Genomic DNA, 24,055 nt, shown 5'->3' on the forward strand with positions numbered 1-24,055 from the left:
CAATGATAGCTGTCTTTAAGGAAATGATTAATGTGTGAGAACAACTTAGATGAAAAGGCATGTCTTTCAGTTGGAGTAATTTTTACGCTTATTTTCAAAACTGTTTGAGGTATCTGTAATCTGTCGACGAATGGCATTTTTTAAAGGTGTTTCATTGACTGGATTAATGTTTCTATAAAATTCATCAATAGATGAAATCTCTATATCTTTTAAAGACATTTTTCTCTCCTGTTCATTTTGTCTTCTGTGTTGCGTTATCATCCATTTTCGTTTTATGTTTTCATAGATTAGCATTAAAACAGCAAATATAACTCCTAGTCCACATAAACAGAACGCAAAATGAAAATCCAAGACATTGATAGTTTTTGCGTCTGTAACTGACTCTTCTTGACAGTTTGCTCGCTTAGGCCATGTTTTCTGCTGCCACATGAGAATCAATCCAGTTTCGATGATAGTGACGATTCTTAAAAACAAAACAAATCGAGTTAATGTAGAATGCATACTATAATATTAAAACTGTATTGAAATATGCATGTATGCGAGAGTGTATTAAAAGTGTAAATCCACAAAAATAAATATGTCAATAAAGAATAAGAAATTATAAACATAAATTCAAACATTTTGGAAATAGATATCATTATATGTATGACTAAATGTATTTGTGAATATGTGTATAGATATAGGAAGATGTGGTGTGAGTACCAATGAGACAATTCTCCATCCAAATAACAATTTAAAAAAAGTAAACAATTATAGGTTAATGTACGGCCTTCAACACGGAGCCTTGGCTCACACCGAACAACAAGCTATAAAGGGCCCCAAAATTAGTAGTGTAAAACCATTCAAACGGGAAAACCAACGGTCTAATCTATATAAAATAAAAAAAAACGAGAAATGAGAAACACGTATAAATTACATAAACAAACGACAACTACTGTACATCAGATTCCTTTTTTTTTACTTTTGATAAAACAAAAAGAAGATTTGAAGTACATTTGATGTGCTTATAGTGCACAAACCCCATGTAGTTCCCACAAAAGGATGACAACCTGTATGATGAAGACAATTTTCTTGGAGGCTCAACTCCTTCTGACAAGTTGATCCAAGATTAGAAACAATAACCGACTGTTCATATTTATAAACAGAAAAACTCAATTTTATTCTGACTATCTCGAGAACATTTTGAATTAAAATATTCTCTCCAGGGTTCAGGGAAGTTGCTGAGATTAGAAAAATATGAACGTCAAGTGAATAGAATATAGATATAGGAAGATGTGGTGTGAGTGCCAATGTGACAACTCTTCATACAAATAACAATTTAAAAAGTAAACCATTATAGGTTAAAGTACGGCCTTCAACACGTAGCCTTAGCTCACACCGAACAACAAGCTATAAAGGGCCCCAAAATTACTAGTGTAAAACCATTCAAACGGGAAAACCAACGGTCTAATCTATATAAACAAAACGAGAAACGAGAAACACGTATATATTACATAAACAAACGACAACTACTGTACATCAGATTCCTGACTTAGGACAGGTGCAAACATTTGCAGCGGGATTAAACGTTTTAATGGATCCAAACCTTCTCCCTTTTTCTGAAACAATAGCATAACATCACAACAAAGAAAAACATACGATAAAATATCAATTGGCAGACTTAACTCAATCAAAAAACGTATGATTAAACAATGAACGAATAAATTTGATCTGCGATATCTGAATACAAATGCACAGTTAATTAAATATTAGAGACAAACATTCATGACCAAAAAGCTAACAAACAAATTCAAAAACAGGACATGACTGAGAAATAGTTAACCAATCAATGTTCACTTTAGAAAAAAAAAACGTTTTTTTTTATAATCTTGAAGTTTATACAAATGTTGTAAGAATAAGTGAAAAATTTAAGATATTACAAATAATCAAAGCTGGTGTACAGACAAGATCCATATAAATAAAAATAACAAAAAAGCATTATAAACAGTATCAACAGGTCGAATTAACAAGAAAATACGATTTGAGAGTACTCGCAGTTACTGACAGCTAGTTAAAAGCCAAAACCAATTAATAATAAAAAATCATGCATCAGAGACTAAAATCGACTAAAACACATCACAGGGATTTAGTATTTTAACGTCATTAATAGTCAAAGAAGACATGACTTGTGCAATGCCAAAAATAAATGTATCGACAGGTAGTAGTATAGTGAAGAGCGACTTCTATAGAAATAAAAGTTAACGTGTCTGTGTCTCTATACATCTCGCCTCAAAAGATAATGAAATTTAGTTATGTTTTAATTTGCTAATGACAATATCAATATTAGTGCCAATGTGAACTATATTCAGAGATCTTATTACAATATTGGTACGATAACCCTTACTTATAAGTTTGTTTAAAGGTTCGATGAGTTTACAAGGATCACATAGTGATTTCCTCGCTTTAAGTACAATATTACCATAAAATTTAGGATGTGAAATACCATTTTTAATAAGCTTTCTACAGGTATAGCCAAATTTACTAATCAAATCTTTGTATCTATGAAAGAATTTAGTAAAAGTTTTAAGTAATTTATGGTATCGAAATCCCTGACACAACAATTTACCAGTGATGCATTGATTACGTTCGTTAAAATCTATGACATCAGAACACACACGGGCAAACCGAAATCCACTAAATCATTCATATTATAATGAACAAAGTTAAGTTATGGTATGAGTGCCAATGAGACGACACTCCATCCAAAGTCACAATTTGTAAAAATAAACCATTATAGGTCAAACTTACTCATCAGAAAAGACATTCAGAAAGGGAGAATTATTCGGCAAAGCTGGAGCTATTAGTAGAGGATGGAAATCGGAAGATGAGATCACTGACATGTCACAACTTTTTCCTATTGCCATATCTAGGTATACCCTTTCTCCAATATAAGCATAATAACCACCTCTAACTTTGCGTATCTGTTCAGCTGGATCACTACTTAAAACTGATGGATCACTCTTGTTGAATTCTAGTATGCCATTCCATAACTTCTGACGTTCTGGTAATTCTGAACTCTATACAAAAAATGCAAAACAAATGTTGAAAACATTACACATTTAATTTCTACCATTGATCGGTATGGATTAATCTGATCAATGCTTATTAAGAAAGAGGAATTCGAAAAAAAAATTATTCGATGTTATTAAAAAGTAAAATCGCAAAAATACTGAACTCCGAAGAAAATTCAATCGAATGTCCCTAATCACATGGCAAAATCAAATGACAAAACACATCAAACGAATGGAGAACAACTGTCATATTCCTGACTTGGTGCAGGCATTTTCAAATGTAGAAAATGGTGGATCGGACTTGGTTTTATAGCGCTAAACCTCTCACTTTTACAACAGTCTCATCAAATTCCGTCATATTTACAACGATGTGTGAACAGACCAGACATAACAAATAAAATAGTAAAAATATGGGTACAGCAGTCTTCACTGTGTTACAATCTTAAAACAAAAATTATATGAACTGGTTACATGATATATAGCATGCTTACATTTCGTAAGTTCGTTCGAGGAGTTGTTAGCATAAATTTCAGTGTTTTTTTTTATTTTACCCTCAATTTGTCGGCTAAATTACATATGATCAGGTTACATAACGAGTTCATTCCTATTGTGTATGATTACCTTTAAACTTTATCATGTGGTAAACTGGTTAGTTCAAGAGCATTAACTTTGAAGAAGCTTATATTTGGTTTCATTTTTGGAAAATCAGGATGAAGAAAAGCAAACAAAACCATTCAAACATCAAATTTATAGCGGTGATATATGTCTTGGTAACTGCAAGCTTAATTTGTTCCCTCTTAATGCAAAGAAAAGGTATATTTAAATAGACCTTTGGTTTAGTGTTGGGGTAGTATGCGAAACATCGAATCCCACCCTAAAAAGTAACAATGTTTCAAGGAGACAATGCAAATTGAATGAGGAGCAGTTTATGGCTGAACCAAAATAAAAATGAGAAGACAAACAAGGGTTGATCTCGATTTTTCTGTGAAATGTTTTTTTTAGTGTTTTTTACTTCATAGAAAAATAGAGATTGGGTTAATTTACTAAACAACCAAACAGGAGAAGAATGCATATTCAGGTTTTGTTATCATTTAAATAAAATATTTTTATCAAATGAATAAAATTGAGAAAGGAAATGGTGAATATGTCAAAGCGACAACCACCCGACCATAGAGCAAACAACAGCCGAAGGCAACCAATGGGTCTTCAATGTAGCGAGAATTCCCGCACCCGTAGGTGTCCTTCAGCTGGCCCCTAAAATATGCATAATAGTACAATGATAATGGACGTCATACTAAACTCCGAATTATACACAAGAAACTAAAAATTAAAATCATACAAGACTAACAAAGGCCAGAGGCTCCTGACTTGGGACAGGCGCAAAATTGCGGCGGGGTTAAACATGTTTATGAGATCTCAACCCTCCCCCTATACCTCTAGCCAATGTAGAAAAGTAAAAGAATAACAATACGCACATTAAAATTCAGTTCAAGAGAAGTCCGAGTCTGATGTCAAAAGATGTAACAAAAGAAAATAAATAAAATGACAATAATACATAAATAACAACAGACTACTAGCAGTTAACTGACATGCCAGCTCCAGACCTCAATTAAACTGATTGAAAGATTATGTCTTCATCATATGAATATCAGGTACAATCCCTCCCGTTAGGGGTTTAGTATCATACTATCATAAAATATATGAGAAGAACATAACCCGTGTCATGCCAACAACTGTTTTTTTAGAAATAAATGTGTTTAGTTCCGATGCAAAGACCCTATCAGTGAATCAATGTTAAAGCCAAAATATGCAATCTTTAATGACCTGACAACAGTATCGTAACTATATCCCCTTTTAATAAGTCTATTTAAAGGTTTTGTTAGTTTCTGAGGAGAATACTGACATTTTTGTGCTTTATAAAGAATATTTCCATAAAATTTTGGATGTGAAATACCTGAAGGTATAAGATGTCTGCATGTTGAGTTATATTTACGAATTATTTCCTTATACCGGTGATAAAATTTAGTAAATGTTTTGACCAGTTTGTGATATCGAAAACCCTGGTGTAATAATTTTTCAGTAATACATACATTTCTCTCGCTAAAATCTAATACATTGTTACATACACGAGCGAATCGTACAAGTTGAGATATATAAACACCATAAGATGGTGACAAGGGAACGTCACCATCTAAAAATGGATAATTAACAATAGGAAATGAAAAATCATCTCTTTTATCATAAATTTTTGTATTAAGCTTCCCGTTTATGATATAGATATCAAGATCGAGGAAAGGGCAGTGGTCATTGTTATCATTAGCTTTATTTTAAGTAAGTTCTACAGGATAAATTTCTTTAGTATACATACTGAAGTCGTCATTATTTAGAGCCAATATATCATCCAAATATCTAAAAGTATTGTTAAATTTTTGTATCAAATGTTGTTTTGATGGGTCTTTGCTAATTTTAGTCATAAATTGTAACTCATAACAATACAAAAACAGGTCCGCAATAAGTGGTGCACAGTTAGTCCCCATTGGAATTCCAATAACTTGACGATATACGGAATCTCCAAAGCGAACAAAAATGTTATCAAGTAAAAATTCAAGTGCATAAATAGTATCAAAGCATGTCCAATTGACATAGTTCTTTTGTTTATTGCTACTAAAAAATGATCTAAAAGAGTTTGAACATATGTACTCGCATTCCGACTTTTTAAATGCCCAGTTAATTAGGGATGTGAATTTTTTCTTAATAAGAATATGAGGCAAAGTGGTATATAGGGTAGAAAAATCAAAACTTTGAACAGATTCAAAATCACCAATATATGCATGCAATTTATCAAGTACTTCCAAAGAGTTTTTGAAGTACATTTTCCTTTATTTAAATATACTTTAGAAAATATGGCTTATCATTTATCAATTATAATTTGTACACACATTTCTTATTGATTGTATTGCTGGTGAGCAATGTCAAGTAATGGTCAAATGTAATAGTGACTAGTTGAATGTTCATGGAATTGAATCTCCAAAACAAAACGAAATCGAAAAAGGTGTATTTTCATGGAAATGGGTCATATACCACTATAGGCAACAACGATTGATGATCAAATATTAAAAATCGATTAAAACACATCAAAGAAACAAACAAACAAGGAGGAAATCATGGACTTAAACAGTTTAGGGGTATCATTACTTCCTTAGTCAAGCGAGCGGTTTAAAAAGACATATGATGCTGTAATGCACAAAATATTCCAAATACACACGGAGTCAAATGTCACAATCGGAAAGACGAATCGACAATCGATAATATGCCTCAATCGGAAATTTTGCACAATAGGAAAAATGACAAGATCAGTGCAATTTTAGGTAAGACGACCATTCTGTTATCTTATTATCTAAGACAGCAAAATTACGTCACTAGTAATTTTGGACACAGACAAATATTGGTCAACCTTCACCGATTCGTATTTATACAACAGATAACACAATTTGTGTTTTTAAAAACTCATTGTGACTTGTTGGTCTGTTTAGTGAACAGGACGCATTAAATTGTCATTATCTTTTATTACTTTTTAGTAAGACAGAAAAGGTATTGTTATGACAAATACGAACACATATATGATTAATGTAAATAAATATAAAGTGATCTTCAAAATCATTTAACAATTAATGATTTCGATAAGAAGGGCAGACCCCTTTCCAATAGACATAATCTACAGTGAACTTAAAAAGTATAGATTACATATAGTTTACGAAAGAAAACTGAACTGTTTTTTTATAGTGCAAACCGTCAACAATACAATAATTAAGGCATAGCTCTGATCCCTGAAAATAAATCTATCTGTACAGAAAGGTCTTGATTTAATTGAAGAATAGATGTATGTTTAAAGGTGGAGATATTTAATATTTTAAGTTATTTAACCACAAGTTACTGATATACCGGGATGAGAAATGTGCTCCTGATGTTCTTATCAGGTATCAACTTCTGACCAACTACTTTTAAAATAAATAATATTAAAACTTCTAAGCTTTTGCCAAAAATTAATAATTGAACATAAACTACAAAAATAATTTGTCACCTTTAAAATTGTTTCAAAAATTGTTGAACCAGCTGTGCCCCATTTATAAGTATTTTGTGCAACTAATCCTTCTGCGTCTTCAAAAGGTAGCGTTTCCTTTGTCACTGTCAAGATTGCAACAAAATTACCACTATATGTGGCCGCCATCAGGGTGCAAAATAGCCACCAGCAACTCAGTAGTGTTTTTCCTGCTGACGAAGCGGCTACATGCTGTCCACCTGAAATAAGTGTATTTTCATACTTTCATGAATTAGACTAGTATTGTTCAGTTATTTTTGAAGCAGTCATGTGCCATAGAAATACTTTATAATTGTAAAGATTATTTTCAATCTTTTCTTACAATTAGTGTCTAAGATATTTAACTTATGCAAATAGTTGAAATTCTGGTACTTTGCCAGGTTTTCTTACAAAATAGCAACTTAATTATCTTTAGGGATTCGAAATCATATTGTTATTTTAACAAGTACAATGAAAAAAAAGTACGTTGAATATGTTTTTGATTTTTTCTGTAAATTCTATGTGTCAAGTTTTTACTTCAAGTTATCCGTAAAGCTGCGTTCAAATTCAAATCATAGTCATGTTTACAATGGGAAATTCCCTTTTTAAATGCGGAATCGCACTATAACGTTGCGTGCATGAATATATATCATTAAAGTTCAAGGTTAATTATGTAAATCACTGTCAATACGTTCGTGAATATTGAATTATATAGAAACCAAGCTCAATTTCATACGTCTCGACACCGAATTATCAATATAAAACATGTAGAAGTAACTAAAGATAGGTAGGATAAAAATTAGCTAGAAATCAAAGATATTAACCGAATGACATATGTTGGCTAAATTTTTGTAACGTAAAAATCGTGAACGTTCAAATTTGTCGGCAGCAATGTTCCATCCCCACAAAGGTATTGCCGCGTTATTAAACGTGCACAACAATAATTAAGGACTATGCTGAGGGAGAATGCCACCAAGAAAGTCGACCCAATTATAATTCGTTTTATTGACGTTAAGGGTATGAACAAACAAAACTTACCATGGCAAAGTATTGCTCCAACTACGTACCAGAACGAGTCAGATAAGTGATGCAATCCTCTGATCTTCATTCTACCGGCAACGTTTTTGTTATGCGGATTAAAGTTTTCGAAAAGAAACAGACAAAATGTAATAACTATCAAAGAAAGTCCTATACAGAGAAACACAATTGAATTAACTGGAACGTGTACTTTCTTTGAATACGATGTAACGGGTTTCTTTATGATAATCCCTGATTTTTCATGAAAATATGGCTGTGTGAAATCTACTACAGTTTCTCTGAGAACATCTATAACTAGTGGTGCAGCCACCAAATCTACTTCCTGAAACAAAGGTTATATATAATTTGTTGGTATTTACTTTATAGCGTACGTTGGACTTTTCGTTTTAAAATTTTTTTGGAGAGCGGTTAAACTGTATTTTACCTTCGTTATGCAATAATATGCATTCCATTCGTGATAATTGTTTTGTACATTGCAAGGAATCCATTTTGGTATGTGTTTCATTCTTAAACCTAAAATCATTTTGAATTTCTGTGTTTTCAATTTTTGCATTGATTATAGTAAACAGGATTCTTGCTTTACTTATTGAATATTTGGGATGATGTAAAGAGTAAGTTAATGATTTTCATTTTTTCGAAGCTTATGTTGTGTTCCATCCATTTTATATAAACGTCAAACTTTTAACAAGGATTTAACCTTTCAAAAGGACAGCGCGTTTGTCAGTTTTCAATAGTAGGTGTGCAATGTGTAGTATTACTAGAATATGGAAGTCTGGATTACTAGTATATGGAAGTCTGGATAATTGCGTTAACCGATGTTCATTCGCAAAACAACCGTGTTGTGCTCATGAAAATCAATTTAGCTCGTTTATTTGACAGCATGTGTTTGCGAAAAAAAATATTAACCAGTGTAAATGCGTGAGTTATTTCATCTTACGTATGTTCATAATACGTTTTAATGCATAGTTTTCAAGTAAAAATATATACAAGCAGTTCATACTCACTCTACGTTGCAACTGTCCAATCAAACCATTCCAAAGGTTATTGCCCGATACTACACCCCATTTTCCATCAGGTGGCGATTTTAGTTCATAACTACAAAATATATATATTTAAGTGGTATATAAGTCCTATTGGAGAGAACGCCAGATTCGAACAAAGTGTATGCCTTTATGGCAAATGTTCATGTTATTTAAATGCTTTGAAATGTTAAATATGGTAAATTTAAGAAAATATCACCTTATGGAATATAATTGTAATTGTTGTGTGATTGAAAATCATGTTTTATTTAAGAAGCCTAAAGATTAGTTCAATTAAGTTAAAGGTATTGTCATAGATATGCAATCTTTAATGCCATTGTGATTTTTTTAATTGAAGAATAGTTATGAAATAAAAAGAAATTCACTGTTGCCTATATTTGCTAACAACTACGTCATTTGTTCTCTGGTTAAGATTTGTCTCATTGACAATCTACTCACATATTTTTTTATATATTGTTACGCCCCGGTGATCTGAAAGCTGATATTTTTACTGTGGTCTCCGTTCCACACTTGTTACACGCATTTGTCCGTTGTTGTGTTCTGATTCGTATTTTACAGAAGAAATAGCTTACCTGGACCTAACATTATATACTGACTTCTTTAAATCTATATATCGACTTTATTTATATGTGTCATTGTTCATTTTGTATTTTTTTTTATAGGTTCAGTATAACGCGTCAAATGAAACGTACGTTACGTGTTCTTGTTTATGAATAACTTGTGTACTTCGTCACACGTAACGACGATTATGTATAAAATACGAAACACATGTTCCTACTGGAAGCTTCTCTCTAAGAACCTCCATGCAGTTAGCCGTCTCTCCAAAACTAGAATTTTCTGCACCAAGTAAAATTGCTTTGTGAAAATATTTAATGCTGATATACTGTTTTCGCGGGTAAATAGCTAACCATGCACCGAGTATGCTGAGTAATTGAATGCAGTGCACCAAGTAAATTTTCCTTAACCAAGTAATGCAGTGCACCAAGTAGGAGTACTTGGAGATACCATTTAATGCACCGAGTGTGCTGAGTATTTGAATGCAATGCACCGAGTATGCAGAGTTCTTGAAATTAGTGCACCAAACAAGGATGCAGAATATTAGACTGCCGTGTTCCAAGTATATTTTATTTCACCGAGCACTACAAGAATTGATTTATTAAACTTGGTGCAATGAACACATATTTTGGACATGCCATAAAATAGCAGATCTGTGGATAAGACTCATGGACTGGATTTATAACCAAACACAAATAATTATTCCATTTAACATGGATATAATTTTATTTGGAAATTTAGGAAAACAGAAAATAATAAAATAAAAAACTTAATAATACTTTTATCAAAATTCTTTATCTATAGAACAAAACTGTGTGAAAATCAAGTAAATTTTGCAGGGCTAAAAAACTATCTAAAAGAAAATCTAATACTAGAAAAGAATATATTTTTTAAAACAAAGCCTCTTCACATTGCCAACCTCTACTGGGACCCCTGGCTTCCATTATTAGAATAATTTACACTTAAGCAACTTAATTAGCATTACCCTATGTAATGTTATTGTGCATTTTATTTTAGCCTTTTCACACCATCATATATGTTATTTAATATACTGTTATATGTTGTTTATTGTTTATTGTCTTTTGTTCTTGTTTTGTGCCTAAAATGCATATACATTCTCTAATATCTATTTTGTGTTTGTATGAATTATTTACAATGGAAAACCAACTTTGCCAAATCTATTTAATTGTTGCCAAAAAAAATACTGCTGCCAAATTCCAAATTTCAAGGACTTTCTATTTTTTATTTTTATTTTTTTTTCTCTAGTTTTTATTTTTTGTTTTTTTTGTTTTGTATTTGTGTTTTAATTATTTATTATTTTCTCTTCTCTTCTCACATTCTCTCTTAAATAAAATTCTCACTTTATTGATCAATATTGAAATAATTGATACACAATAATATACTGTATATATATTTTGTAATTTTGAGTACTAACAATTACTAACAATTTTTCTAAATATACAATCTAATGTTTAACGAGGCCGGGATAAGGTACCGGTACTTTCTGTATCAAACTAACAAATGTGAAAGTTTTCAATAAAGTATGTATAATTTAAAAAAAAAAAAAAAAAAAAAAAAAAAAAAAAAAAAAGTAATGCACCTTACCGTATCGCTTGTTATATAATTAATGTATTTGATTTCATGCCATATATTCTATGAAGCACTCTATTTATTGTATTTCTCAAATAAAAATAATACAATTTATAAACGTCCATTGTAATTTTTATTTTTACTTCCTTCAGCGGAGGCCCACAAAAGTAATAACGGTTGTATATCCTGACAAGAAAACCCCCGACCTTTACAATATTTGTTACATTTTAATACATACGAATAATTTAGTCTCCGTGATAATTCGTTTAGTAGTTCAATGGTCATTCCTTTATACTCTTTTGTTTCGTCATCTATCTCCACATATGGCTTCCACTTGAAATAAAAAAAAAGATAAACGTTTCATGTTATTTCTTAGCAATATTTTAACATAATCGAGTTTATATTTAGTAAATGTTTACCTGGACAAATATTGTCAATAAAAATATTCAAAACTAACTCTTTTGCAATGTCCCATATGTCCCAGTTGATACATTATTCCAGAGCTTGCATTTCCCCTTATGACTTCCATGACATTTAGTAGTGCTGTTTATAAGGAAGCGTCAAAGCAAAGAGTTACAATTGATAAATTTGAAAATCTAACGGACCTCAAGTTAATTAACCGTTATGGACGTATCACAGTTGACGATAGATATTACCCAATTGTCGTAACAATAAACCCGTCCATTTCTTATTGTGTAACCTACCGAAAAAGAATCGTTTTTTCATGGCCCGAAATGACACATGTGGAGCAGGGTTTGCTTACCCTTCCAGTGTTCCTGATTGTATGACCTATTTTTGAAGGTTTTGTGTTGCTCTGTTTTTAGTTTTCTATGTATTCTTTTGTCATGTTTCATTTTTTGTCATGCCATTGTTGCCATACTCATTGTTTTTTACTTTGCCATACTCATTGTTTTTTACTTTGCCATACTCATTGTTTTCTACTTTGCCATACTCATTGTTTTCTACTTTGCCATACTCATTGTTTTCTACTTTGCCATACTCATTGTTTTTTACTTTGCCATACTCTTTGTTTTCTACTTTGCCATACTCATTGTTTTCTACATTGAGTATGATTATCCATTCACCTCTCTTACTTCATCTTCTCCTTCTAGTACCTAACTAAATCATAAGTTAAGTACAATTTCAGGTTACGAGTTGAACATTTTCCCATTAATCCTGAGAATTATTTAAACACAAATGTCTAAGAATAAAGATTTGTTAACATGAATACTTCTTCAAAACGCTTTACAGCTTACACACACCAATGCGTTTGCTTGATAACTATTAAATTAACATATACGTTATGAATAACATTGGCTAGTTTTAAAGCTATTGAAAAAAATATTGTAAAGGAACTTTACATTTGAATCTTCTTTCCTGCTTTCCCTCCTTTAGTAAAATTTATATTTAAAACAAATATTTTGATAATATATCTGAAGCCATTTTCTATATTCTTGGACTAGCATTGAGTATTGTCAATATGTCTTGCGTTGCATGTTCCTGAATAATTATATTGTCAAGACACATTGTTAGAGTGGATAGTAAACGGAAAATGTCTCCTCAGAAAAAAAGGTACCGTGGTTTTCTTTATTTTGTGGGTACTTGTGTTCTTGGGGAGAAAAATAACATTTTCGAGGATATTTGATTTTGTGATTTTGCCAAAGTCTGTATACTGTGGGATCACTCTTATTCGTTTGATACCAATTTTTCGTAGATTTTGTAGGTACAGGTGAATGTCCAACGAATAACAAATTTTTTATAGGCTCTCATACAGAATATATAAGAATATTTAAGTTTTCCTTAATCCTCGGGAAATGGTACTCACAAAAATAAATGAGTCCACATATAACGATATAGAAAACTTGTAATTTGTTGAACACTTAATTACATGGTTCCCCTGCAACCACGATATCCATGAAAATTAGTATCCAACAACAAATAATAATTTATCTACAGTATTAATATGTTAAATCTTATAAATGTGTTATCAATAAAATCGTAGGTGGTAGAAAAGTCTCTGGATAATGTCCTACTTAGTTGAGTTTCTGTTATCCCCCAATTCTTTATACGTAATGCAAAATTACGTAGTTTATCAACAAAATGATTTTGTTTTAATTTTTTGATAAGGTTAACAATCCCTTTCTAACCTTTTTTTGGCTCAGTGTATTCCGCTTTGTGATTGCTCGATAGATAAAATTTAATTCATATCTACCTTCTTTGCTTTGATTATTTTATTAGATATTTAGATTCGGTAGCACTTGCAAATATTTTCTACTAAAAGATATACGTCAGTAAGTGCATTCAATAAAAGATTATTCTAGTAAAATATAGTTCTTCTTATGGACTATGCAGGCATATAACAAGGGGTGGTTATGTAAAAATTACAAAATTTCATCATTTTTTGGTAAATGACTTCCAGTATAATTTTAAGAATACGCCCAAAATTTTCTTTTTAAAATAAGGATTGTGTAATTTTTTGGTCTAAACTTCAAATCACTGTACATTTCAGATCGAGTGGTACAAATGCACAGTACATACTTTCTTCATTCCCACTGTTCAAGGTAAGCATAAGTCATATTTTATAAAACGACAATTTATAATTTTTATAGGAAAAGTGAATCTAAGAAAATTAATTCAGTTACTTCGCAGAATAGAGTGTTGATAATTTTTAATTTCAAACAAAGAAAAACATTAAGTTAAAACGAAACGCTGCATAGATTTTTATATCCAAAATGTTAAAAAAGAGAGAAACAGACTTCAGTCTAGCCTGCAAATTGTTTGGTGCTTTATCCAGGTATAACATAGTTTCAAAGATGTTATTGTGACCCACATTAATAAAACTGCAATTATTAATTCATATCTCAAAAATATTAATCAAGGAACTTGATTGGATGATTAAAAATAAATTGTTAAAAAAAATCTTAAAAATATTCATAGTGGTAAGACATGGAACTGCATAATTAAAATTACCGTAGCAGAAAAGAAGTTTATTATGGCACCATGAAAACAATAAGCACGCATTGATTTTTATTGTATGCAACGTTGTGACCTATTTGTTAGTATTTTTTTCATTTTAGTTCATTAACATGTTTTGAGTTTGGTGTGACGTCCATTTTCATTGAACTAGTACACATTTTGTTTATGGCCAGCTGAGCCCGAGTGTGGGGTTTTCTCGCTGTGCTGAAGACCCATCGGTGCCATTCGGCTGTTTTCTGATGTTTTGTTGGGTTGGTTTTTATTTTGACACATTCCCTTATTTCCATTCTCAATTTGTAAAAGGTCTTCTAGATATAAGTTCTATGGTTTAATCTAAAGTTTGTCTTATAAAACTTACCGGTAATATGCTTACAAGGAATTTTCTCTGGTTAAAACCAAACTTTACATTTGGAAATACAAATTTTTCTAGATGGTCACTTCCATTTACATCCCAGATTGTGGTATCTTTAAGAAGAATTATACTTCCGTTCAAGTAAACATATCCAACGTTAGATAATTGTCGTCGTCTTGCTTCCTTCCACAATAATGTCTGAATCGGCAACCAATCATATTTGGGGTTTAAACTATGCTAAAATTTAAAAACAATACGTCGACTTAGCCAATCACAGTTGGTTTTAGACCTAGTTAAATTATATTTAAAGAGATAGGTCGTCTTAAAGGTTAACACTGTAAAATTAATCATCGATATAACAGAAAAGTGTTCAATTTTGACAGTGTCAAATTTAGGAAAGCTCACCATTGGAAAATTACACACGCACTTAAGACTGCAAAGCAGCAATTAAGTCGTATCCCTGTTTATGCATAGCAGGAGACGCATAGCCTGTCAACTATGAAGGGCTTTTCTGATCATAATTAATTTTGTTAAACGTACACTAGAGGTACGCGAAACAGGTCGTTTACGGACCCGAAAGGTACACGCAACTATTTGTTCACATAACCTTGTGTTGAAGTAGCACTTTTGTACAAGTAACAGTTTGTCCATGTTGGCCAGATACGCATAACGTTAAATGGGAATGGTGTATTACATTTATAGTGCAGATATACCGTCTCATATATAAAAGTTCATTAAAATGTGTTAATTCTAACACTCAATATTCAATTTTATGTATTATGAGAAACCTGATTACAATCTTTTTATTGTTCAAATGGTCTGCGTCAATTTTGATTTTGTGGTCTATTAAAACTCGCATTCACTTGAACAAAAGTATACATTATAAAGTATCATTATGTTGTAGACTTTAACTAATATGACACCGATAATAACACAGACAACAACGACAATGACGGTATTGACGATGATAACAACGACGATGAAAATGATGAAGATGGATTATTAAAGGCGATGACATTGTTACCTTATGGTTTTGTTTTTTATTTCCAGACACACTGAAAAAACGTATTACTGCAACATTGTCGAAAGTTATATTGGGATTTCCGTCAAATTGGTGATGTTCGTCTTCGTGAAAAATAATCACTATCCATCTCGAAAAGTGTAGAAGAGAGTTTCGCCTTACATGTTTTCGTCCAAAATCAAAAGGCTACAACAGATCAAAATACATAGTTATAGTAATTTATTATCAGTCTTTGGCAAATTGTAAGTACACTTTAAATCAATTGCATGTTTATTGTGTTAAGTAATAAAGTTTAGACATACTTAATTGGGTGAATGAAACCTTAGCCGGGTTTGGCACAACTTTTTGGAATTTTGGATCCTCAATGCTCTTCAACTTTTTACTTGTTTGGCTTTATAAATATTTTGATATGAGCGTCACTGATGAGTCTTATGTAGACGAAACACGCGTCTGGCGTACTAAATTATAATCCTGGTACCTTTGATAACTATTTACTTGTTATATCGACTCCTTAAGTGTTGCTTATGATTTCATTGGAGTTGTGTTACGATGACTTAACAGATATAATAAGTTACTATCATAAGCATAATGGTAGCTCGTTTCGTGCGTATTGTTTACGATTTGGAGAAAAGGTATAAAAGCTTTAAAATCTGAAAGACTGGTAAATACTCGTAACTAACTGGTAACTATTTGTAACAACACGTAACAGGTTATAGTTAACATTTAAAAGCTTCGCTGAAACAGTAACATTTGTTATATACTCGTATCATTCCTTAAAAAGATCGCAACATGCCCATTATTTGCTCTTAGATATCCTTGAGATTTCGTAAGAAATCGTTGAATTTTGCCATATATATATATATATACATGGTAATAACTTTTAACAATTCTTGATAAACTGTAAATAGCTCATAATGACTTGTAACAATTCCAAAATCGATTAAAAAGTGACCAAATCGTAAGGATCCGAAAGTGAATTTGTGCATTACGTAAGGACTTGTAAGAAAAATGTATGTGAAGAGTTCAATACCTTGTTTAGTAATCTATTATAGATCATTTTTCCAATCTAAAAGTGGAAGTGAAAAAAGACGGGCATTGATTACCTGTGATAAAAACTTTTCACATAATTTCGAATGGCAATACACTATGAATTTAAGAATTCTCTTTGAATTGGTTGACTCTGCATCTAATAAATCATCTATGTCAGAAGATGTAAGCTCCTTCATATCGTAGGTTACAGCAAATATGTCGTAATGTGAAAGACGTTCATGAAAACGCAAAGCTTCTTTTTCTGAAATTGAAAAATGTAAAAGGAAACATAAAGAGGAGAGTATTTTTTGATTGGATAATTCACAAGGTTTGATTAGAATACCATCAGATATGTTGAATACCTCAATATTGTAACAGTTATTTCAAAATTAGTGAATTGAAGAAGAAAAAAACCGAAATAATAAACCAAAAGTTTTAACGTGTTATAATCGACGGAAAGAATGAATTGATAATCCGCTTGTATTAATTAATAGATAAATTTTGTGTATTTACTGTCTGCTGATTGGTATTACTTTTATTTTCAATGTTATGGCGACACGCCCGCTCTGATCTTATGTATTCATACGTCAACATGTGTGTACGTTGTAATTGTTAATATTAATAATATAAAATGTTCTTTGAGACTTTTTTTGATAGAAATTTATTTATAATGTTTGGCAATAATTTATTTTTAATTTATTGAACCATAAAATTAATTTTTGACTCGCGTATTATTCAATATGAAGAGTCAAAAATAATTTTTTTTGGTTTAACAAAATCAAAATGAATTATTGTCATTCATTAAATGCTTTATTTGGGGGGGGGGACAAATCTTCCGTATTCATGCCTTTTAACCATGCGGTCGATTAACATATCTTTCATTTTATTCCTAATAGATCAGTTTTATACATAATAAAAGAAAACACATGTATTGGTTATAAATGAGAAAATGTACATCGTCTGACCTTTGGAAGTTATCTAATAACCAACGAAGAGTGAACCGAAATGTTGGAATATCGTTTCATCATGATAACCCAAATAACGCATTTTTCGTTTTTAATTTGGTTTTAATATCTTCTCATGTGAGAAATAGTTTTATATAAAAAATATGCTGATGTGGTAATAATGCAAATGGAACAACTATCCACCTTAGTTCAAATGACTTATATATAAGCAGTCATACTTCAACATACTAATGTCAACAATGAAAAAACTCATACCAATTAGTATGCTATGAAAAAGCTCCGCCATTAAAAGTACCAAACAATTCAAATTAGAAAACTAACGACTGGATTTGTAACAAAACAATTTACAAAAAACAAAAATGAAAAACATGAATCAACGACAATAGCTGAACTACAGGCTTATGACTTAGGACAGACTTATAAAGCATGGGGTTGAGTTAAACATGGTTGTTAATGTCTGTGTCATTTTGGTCTCTTGTGGACAGTTGTCTCATTGGCAATCATACCACATCTTCTTTTTTATATTATGAGTACTGAACCCTCTTCGAATCTTTTGCAATATGTTCGGCTGAACATAAGGACAAACGGTAAAGATTAGTTGCAATTGACTTATCCCAATAGGTCGGTACGAAACACACACACATAACTTACTTAAAAATAATAGTCATAAAGCAACGATATAAGAGCTATCGTAATTAAAGCTAGTTCAGAGTCAAATTACAACTATTAAATAAATTCAATTCTCGTATGTAAATAGTTATCAAAGGAACCAGGATTATAATTTAATACGCCACACGCGTGTTTCGTCTACATAAGACTCAGCCGTGACACTCGGATCAAAATAGTTATAAAGCGCCAAACAGTACAAAGTTGAAGAGCATTGGAGACCCAAAATTCCTAAAAGTTGTGCCAAATACGGCTAAGGTAATCTATTCCTGGGATAAGCAAATCCTTAGTTTTTCGAAAAATTAAAAGTTTTGTCAACAGGAAATTTATTAAATTGACCATATAATTGATATTCATTTCGGTGTTGACTACTGGGCTGGTAATACCCTCGGGGACGAAACGTCCACCAGCAGTGGCATCGACCCAATGGTGTAAATAGTTATCAAAGGTACCAGGATTATAATTTAATACGCCAGACGCGCGTTTCTTTTAATATAAGGATGATTATCTTTGTGTATAAATTACGCTCACGATGAGTGGAAATGCAACAAAAGCATAAGAATGATAACGACCGTATTGTAGTTATTAATTGATACAAGTGTACTTGACAAGATAAACGAATGACAAAAACAATATGTCATTAAAAGAAAATGTTGAGAATATAAGCCACTAATGAAAATTAATGTATTCTATTAAACAAATGGCATATTTAGATAATAAAATGAAGCAAATCGAAAAAAGTCGTTTGATGTTCTTTTCACAAACAAAGAGAAACATTTTGAATAAATGATAAATTTGCTTTGGTTGTCAACGTGCCTTTTTGATTCTGTAATTAGAGGATGGTTGCACAAAAACTTAAGAAAATACATTCTAATTGAGAAACTGCTAGAAATAAATCAGTCATACACACGGGGTTTACTACATTTAAACAGTTTTAATCTAAATTATGATATGATTGATTTCTTTTTATTTATATATCCGACTCCTAGCAAGACACTTTCTAAAGCTAGAGCCTATACAAAAAAATAAATATACAAGAAAGAGTGAAGCCTAAAATTCGAACAAATTAAAATTTAAATCATCAAATTTTTACAGTGACAGGTCTACTAAATTAAGAAAATTTCACATTACTGATCACGTTACATCCTCAGTGACTGTTATTTTAAAATAATTGATACTGCCATTGATCCCGGGTCGATCATATCGAACAGCAGCTATTGTCTTGTTGGAGTGTGTTCGTCTCGATAGCAGAACTTTTAGGTTTGGTCCCTGGCCTAGTCAAACCGAAGTGAAATATTGCTGGTTCTCGGTTAAACACGAGGCACTTTAAAGTAAACGAAAAGAATTGCTGCCATGGAGTCTGCACAATGATTACTGCAGAGCTCTGATTCCTGAACCGGCTTTGGCTACATTTTTTGTACTTTTGTTTTTATCCGCTCTTCAATGGACAACTATGAAGTTTAGAATAAGTATGAGTTTATTTATAAATTTCACCCGAATTCACATGTTTAAAAGATAATCTGTTGCCTTGGTTTCTTTCAATATTTTTTTTCTATAACACTTTTGTAAAATAAATCAGAGATGCTAAAATTTCAGAAAATACTATACACAATTCATTTACAGGTGAACATAATGTCATAATAAGAACAATACTTTATTTTTCTAGATGAAATATGCTTGACTTTTTAAATGAAATAGACGATACTACAATGAGACACATGAAATCTGGTCTAATATTGCTGCATGATAATATTCATTTATAAAGATAACCCTAATACAATTGTCGCCAAAATAATTATGGCTCAAAACTAATTGATTTGTATACAACAACTTGTAAGCAATCCTGTATTTTCGTACGTCCGATGCGCTTTTGTTGTTTTATCTTGATAAAAAATCAACAGTTTTGGGAGCAAAAAGTTATCAAAGGTACAAGGATTATAATTTAATACGCCAGACGCGCGTTTCGTCTACATAAAACATACGAAGATCTATATATGATCAAAATGAATCTAAATTGCCAAATTTTTCTAGTAAAAGATGTACCTTACCATGCTTTGCCTTTGATCATTTTGCAAAATAGTACGGTAGTTTGGGTCTTCTATGCTCTTCAACTTCGTAGTGTATTTGGCTTTTTTTAACGGTTTGATTCTAGCGTCATTTACGAATCTTTTCTAGACAGAACGGGCGTTTGGCTTAACAAAATTAAGCTTTTGGTAATCCTGTTATCTATGATGAGTTTATTTATGTATTGACAATTGTTATATAAAAATTGTTGGTTGTTAATGCAACTTGTACGAATGTAAGTACTTTTTACTACTTTATTATATCAACAAAACTCTTTTAAATATGTATAATTGATTAGAGATGATAAATTCTAGTGCTATGTTCCCTATAGCAGATAATTAAGATTTATTTGACATGTACTTTTCCGGACTAACACAACTCATCTACAACTAGGAAGGAATTATCAAGAAGATGGGGTGCAGATAAGGGCAATAGATTTTAACAGGCTATTTAATTAAAACTTCAGGTGATCCAAGTTTGTTTGGAAGAATTTAGAAACAATCGAAATTTTCCTCTTAATTGACATAACGGAAAGTTGAGTTCAAAAATAATAACTTCACTTCATTTTCCACCAATGAAATCAAGTTTTTAATGTTAATTTATTATATTGACCTAAAATAAAGAAGCATTAGAATTAGTAAGGTGTTGTAAATACATTTATTTTTCTGATACTGACATACCTGTCTCCTTATCAAAAATAATGCAAACAGAAGTCCACTTTAAATTGATAATCACAGAGATCAACATGAAGACTGATATATCTGTCTCATAAGAGATTGGTTCTCTTCTACTAATTGTCTCTCCTTCTGTGACACAAGCGGTCATAAATGTTGTTTGATTTAAAGCCGCCATGAAATCTCGTATCACGTAAATTTCCTGAATACGTATAAAGTAGTTCCTTGCAGGACTTAGAATAGTACTATGTAGTCCATTTATAGCTTTCTAATATAGTCTACAAGAACGTAACCAAGGAATTATAAGCTCCGCCCACCTAATTTGAAAATCTTATTTTACACATTGTGCGTCTACTTCACTCACATGATCAGTTTTGAAAAAGAGTAGGAAAAGACATTATATATTGTAAAAAGAAAAGATATAAATGATATGTAAAACAAAATAAGTACCATACGATATAATTTTAATAATTTTGCTTTACGATCGATTTATCTTCCAATTTGTAAATTAAAGCCATAGGATTAGTACTTGATTTGACGTGGAACATTTTCTTCTTTTAAAGTTTTACTTTTATAATCAAACTGTTTATAACATTTAAAAAAAAACCATACAAATGAAAGAAAGTGCAGATCACAAGTTTGAAAAAAAATTAACATAAATACCGAACTCCGAGGAAAATTCATAACACAATTTCTGAATTAAATGGCAACAATCAAAACCTTAAACACATTAAACGAATGGATAACAACTGTCATATTCCTGACTTGGTACAGGAATGTTTTTATGTAGAAAATGGTTGATATCTTGTTTTATAGCGTGCTAAATCTCTCACTTGTATGTCAGTTGCATAAAATTCCATTATATGCAACAACGATGTGTTTCATTCTTGTAATAAACGCTTCAATACAAATGTGAAAATAAAAATAATAAGATTCCAAATTTGTTTTATAAACAGGGAAGACCACTAGCAATAACAGTACAAATTTAACCGCACATGATGCATATTTTGACAATGAACGTCTCGACAGTTTTGATCGAGTCCAAAATATTTGAAAACCAAAAGTGATACAAACGTTGTGGATGCATAGCATTAAAGGACTCAAATAAAGACAACTTTGGTTTACCGCTGTTCAGTAGTAATAATTGGATTAAGCAAAACAATCCGGGTAATAAGCTTACCCGAGGAAAACGCATCAACAATGGCAAAACAAAAACACTGAACAAAAACAAAAGCAAACGTCAACATAGAAACAGACTGCAGATAATAAATGCGATATTCATGACTTCGTACAGGATATTTTAAGAACCAAGAAAGGTGGAGTTGAACCTGGTTTTAATGCTAGCCAAACCTCTCACTTACATTTAACTGATAGAAATAGTGCTAAAACGACAACACTACATGACAGGTAATGAAATAGACAATTAAATAATAGAAAATTACAACATGTAAACCGCAAAAAAAACAAACAATAAACACATCGCATCAATTTACGACAGCACACCAGAACACCACAAATGTGATCACAGTTAAATTTCGATAAATAAAATAAACCACAAAATAAAAAATTCTTTGCATATAGTTTAGCAAATATTTATCTTATCTTTGACATGCATATTGGAAAAGAGTAAAATAAACAAGTCAAGATCATGTAAGACCAAAGAGTTAAGACTGACAAATCAGACTTATTTGAAATGACAAAATTAAAACCACCAACGAAATAAGCAGACAACTACTAAGACAAAATGACCTAACGGACCATCGCGTATAAACACCTAACAACAAAATGCCTGAACCACGTCGTCTCAAACAGCGAACAAAAGACAAAACAAAAAATCCAATCAGACGAACAACTAAATATATCATGACTAAATTCATTAATGTTGGATATATAAATACCGAGACAAGTCGTAAAGCAATGCGATTTCAGACTCGGCAAAAGTACATTCAAATCCAGAGAAAAAAGTACAGCTTTATATCAGAGATATATTTTTAGATTTATTGTCTTAAAAAAGGCAAAATTTTAATCAAACCTTATTCGTATTTCCATACCAGTACCAAAGTATTTGCTACTCGACAGATGATACCCACGGGAACTTACCTTCAACCAGCAGAATATCGACCAAGTGGCAGTTATTACATTAAATGTACCAAATTTAGTGAATAAGATGTGCCTTTCAACAAGAAATGTCAAACACAAATGTATTGTTTTAATGACAGGATACATTATCTTGTTTAAAAAATACTGGATTCAAATAGAAAGTTCTTTGAAACTAATATCAAGATATTAAAGTTTCGGGTTTTAAATGATATTCATTTATAATCATTGCGTTTGGAAGATGTCATATATAGCAGATAATCAGCATTTCTTTGAGAACCGACTGAATTGCTAATATATTTTTACTGGAGTTTCTCAGGTTTTTTTCTTTCGTGTTGCTCTTTCTTTCGTTGTATGTGAGATGTAAAATTAATTAAATGGAAATACATATATGATACTATAGCTAATTATGATAGTTAAAGAAATTATGAAACATAAGCCTAAACTTATTCCTCAAAGCATGTTTTTTTATTTACTTAAACTAAAAGGGATCTTGTTGCATGTTTTTTTTTGGAGCTATTTCTTATTGTGTTTCAAATTTCTTTAAAAAATCTAAGAACTAGATAAACATGCGTGTCCTTTTAAATAATGTAAATAAATAATTTGCTTTCATTTACTTTTTTTTTGCATTTGTATATCTTTGCGATGTTCTCTATCGCTACGAAAAAACATGAATGTTTGATGTGACATCCAGATTCTAAAGATGTCAACAACACTTATAAAAACATATACTTTTAATAATGATGGACACAAACACGCAAAAGTTACCAAATGAGGTTTAATTTCTTTAAGAACTTTATACTCTAGAGCTCCCATGTTTTCTACCTTTCGGCACATTTTCCTGTGAAATGCTTTAAAGG

At 31.3% G+C, this 24,055-nt stretch overlaps 1 protein-coding gene across 1 annotated transcript; it reads right to left on the reverse strand.

Moving 5' to 3' along the window:
- Positions 1 to 66: 66 nt before the first annotated feature.
- Positions 67 to 21,276, reverse strand: LOC139483132 (probable glutamate receptor). Its single transcript, XM_071267166.1, has 8 exons — positions 21,105 to 21,276; positions 12,270 to 12,409; positions 11,590 to 11,684; positions 9,171 to 9,261; positions 8,167 to 8,488; positions 7,132 to 7,349; positions 2,788 to 3,056; positions 67 to 463 (listed from the first exon to the last, which is right to left on the reverse strand). The coding sequence occupies exons 1-8, from the start codon at positions 21,274 to 21,276 to the stop codon at positions 67 to 69; spliced, it is 1,704 nt and encodes a 567-aa protein (XP_071123267.1).
- Between the last annotated feature and the right edge of the window lie 2,779 nt (positions 21,277 to 24,055).

This window comes from Mytilus edulis, chromosome 7 (assembly GCF_963676685.1).
Source record: "Mytilus edulis chromosome 7, xbMytEdul2.2, whole genome shotgun sequence".
NCBI classification, from domain to species: Eukaryota; Metazoa; Mollusca; class Bivalvia; order Mytilida; family Mytilidae; genus Mytilus; species Mytilus edulis.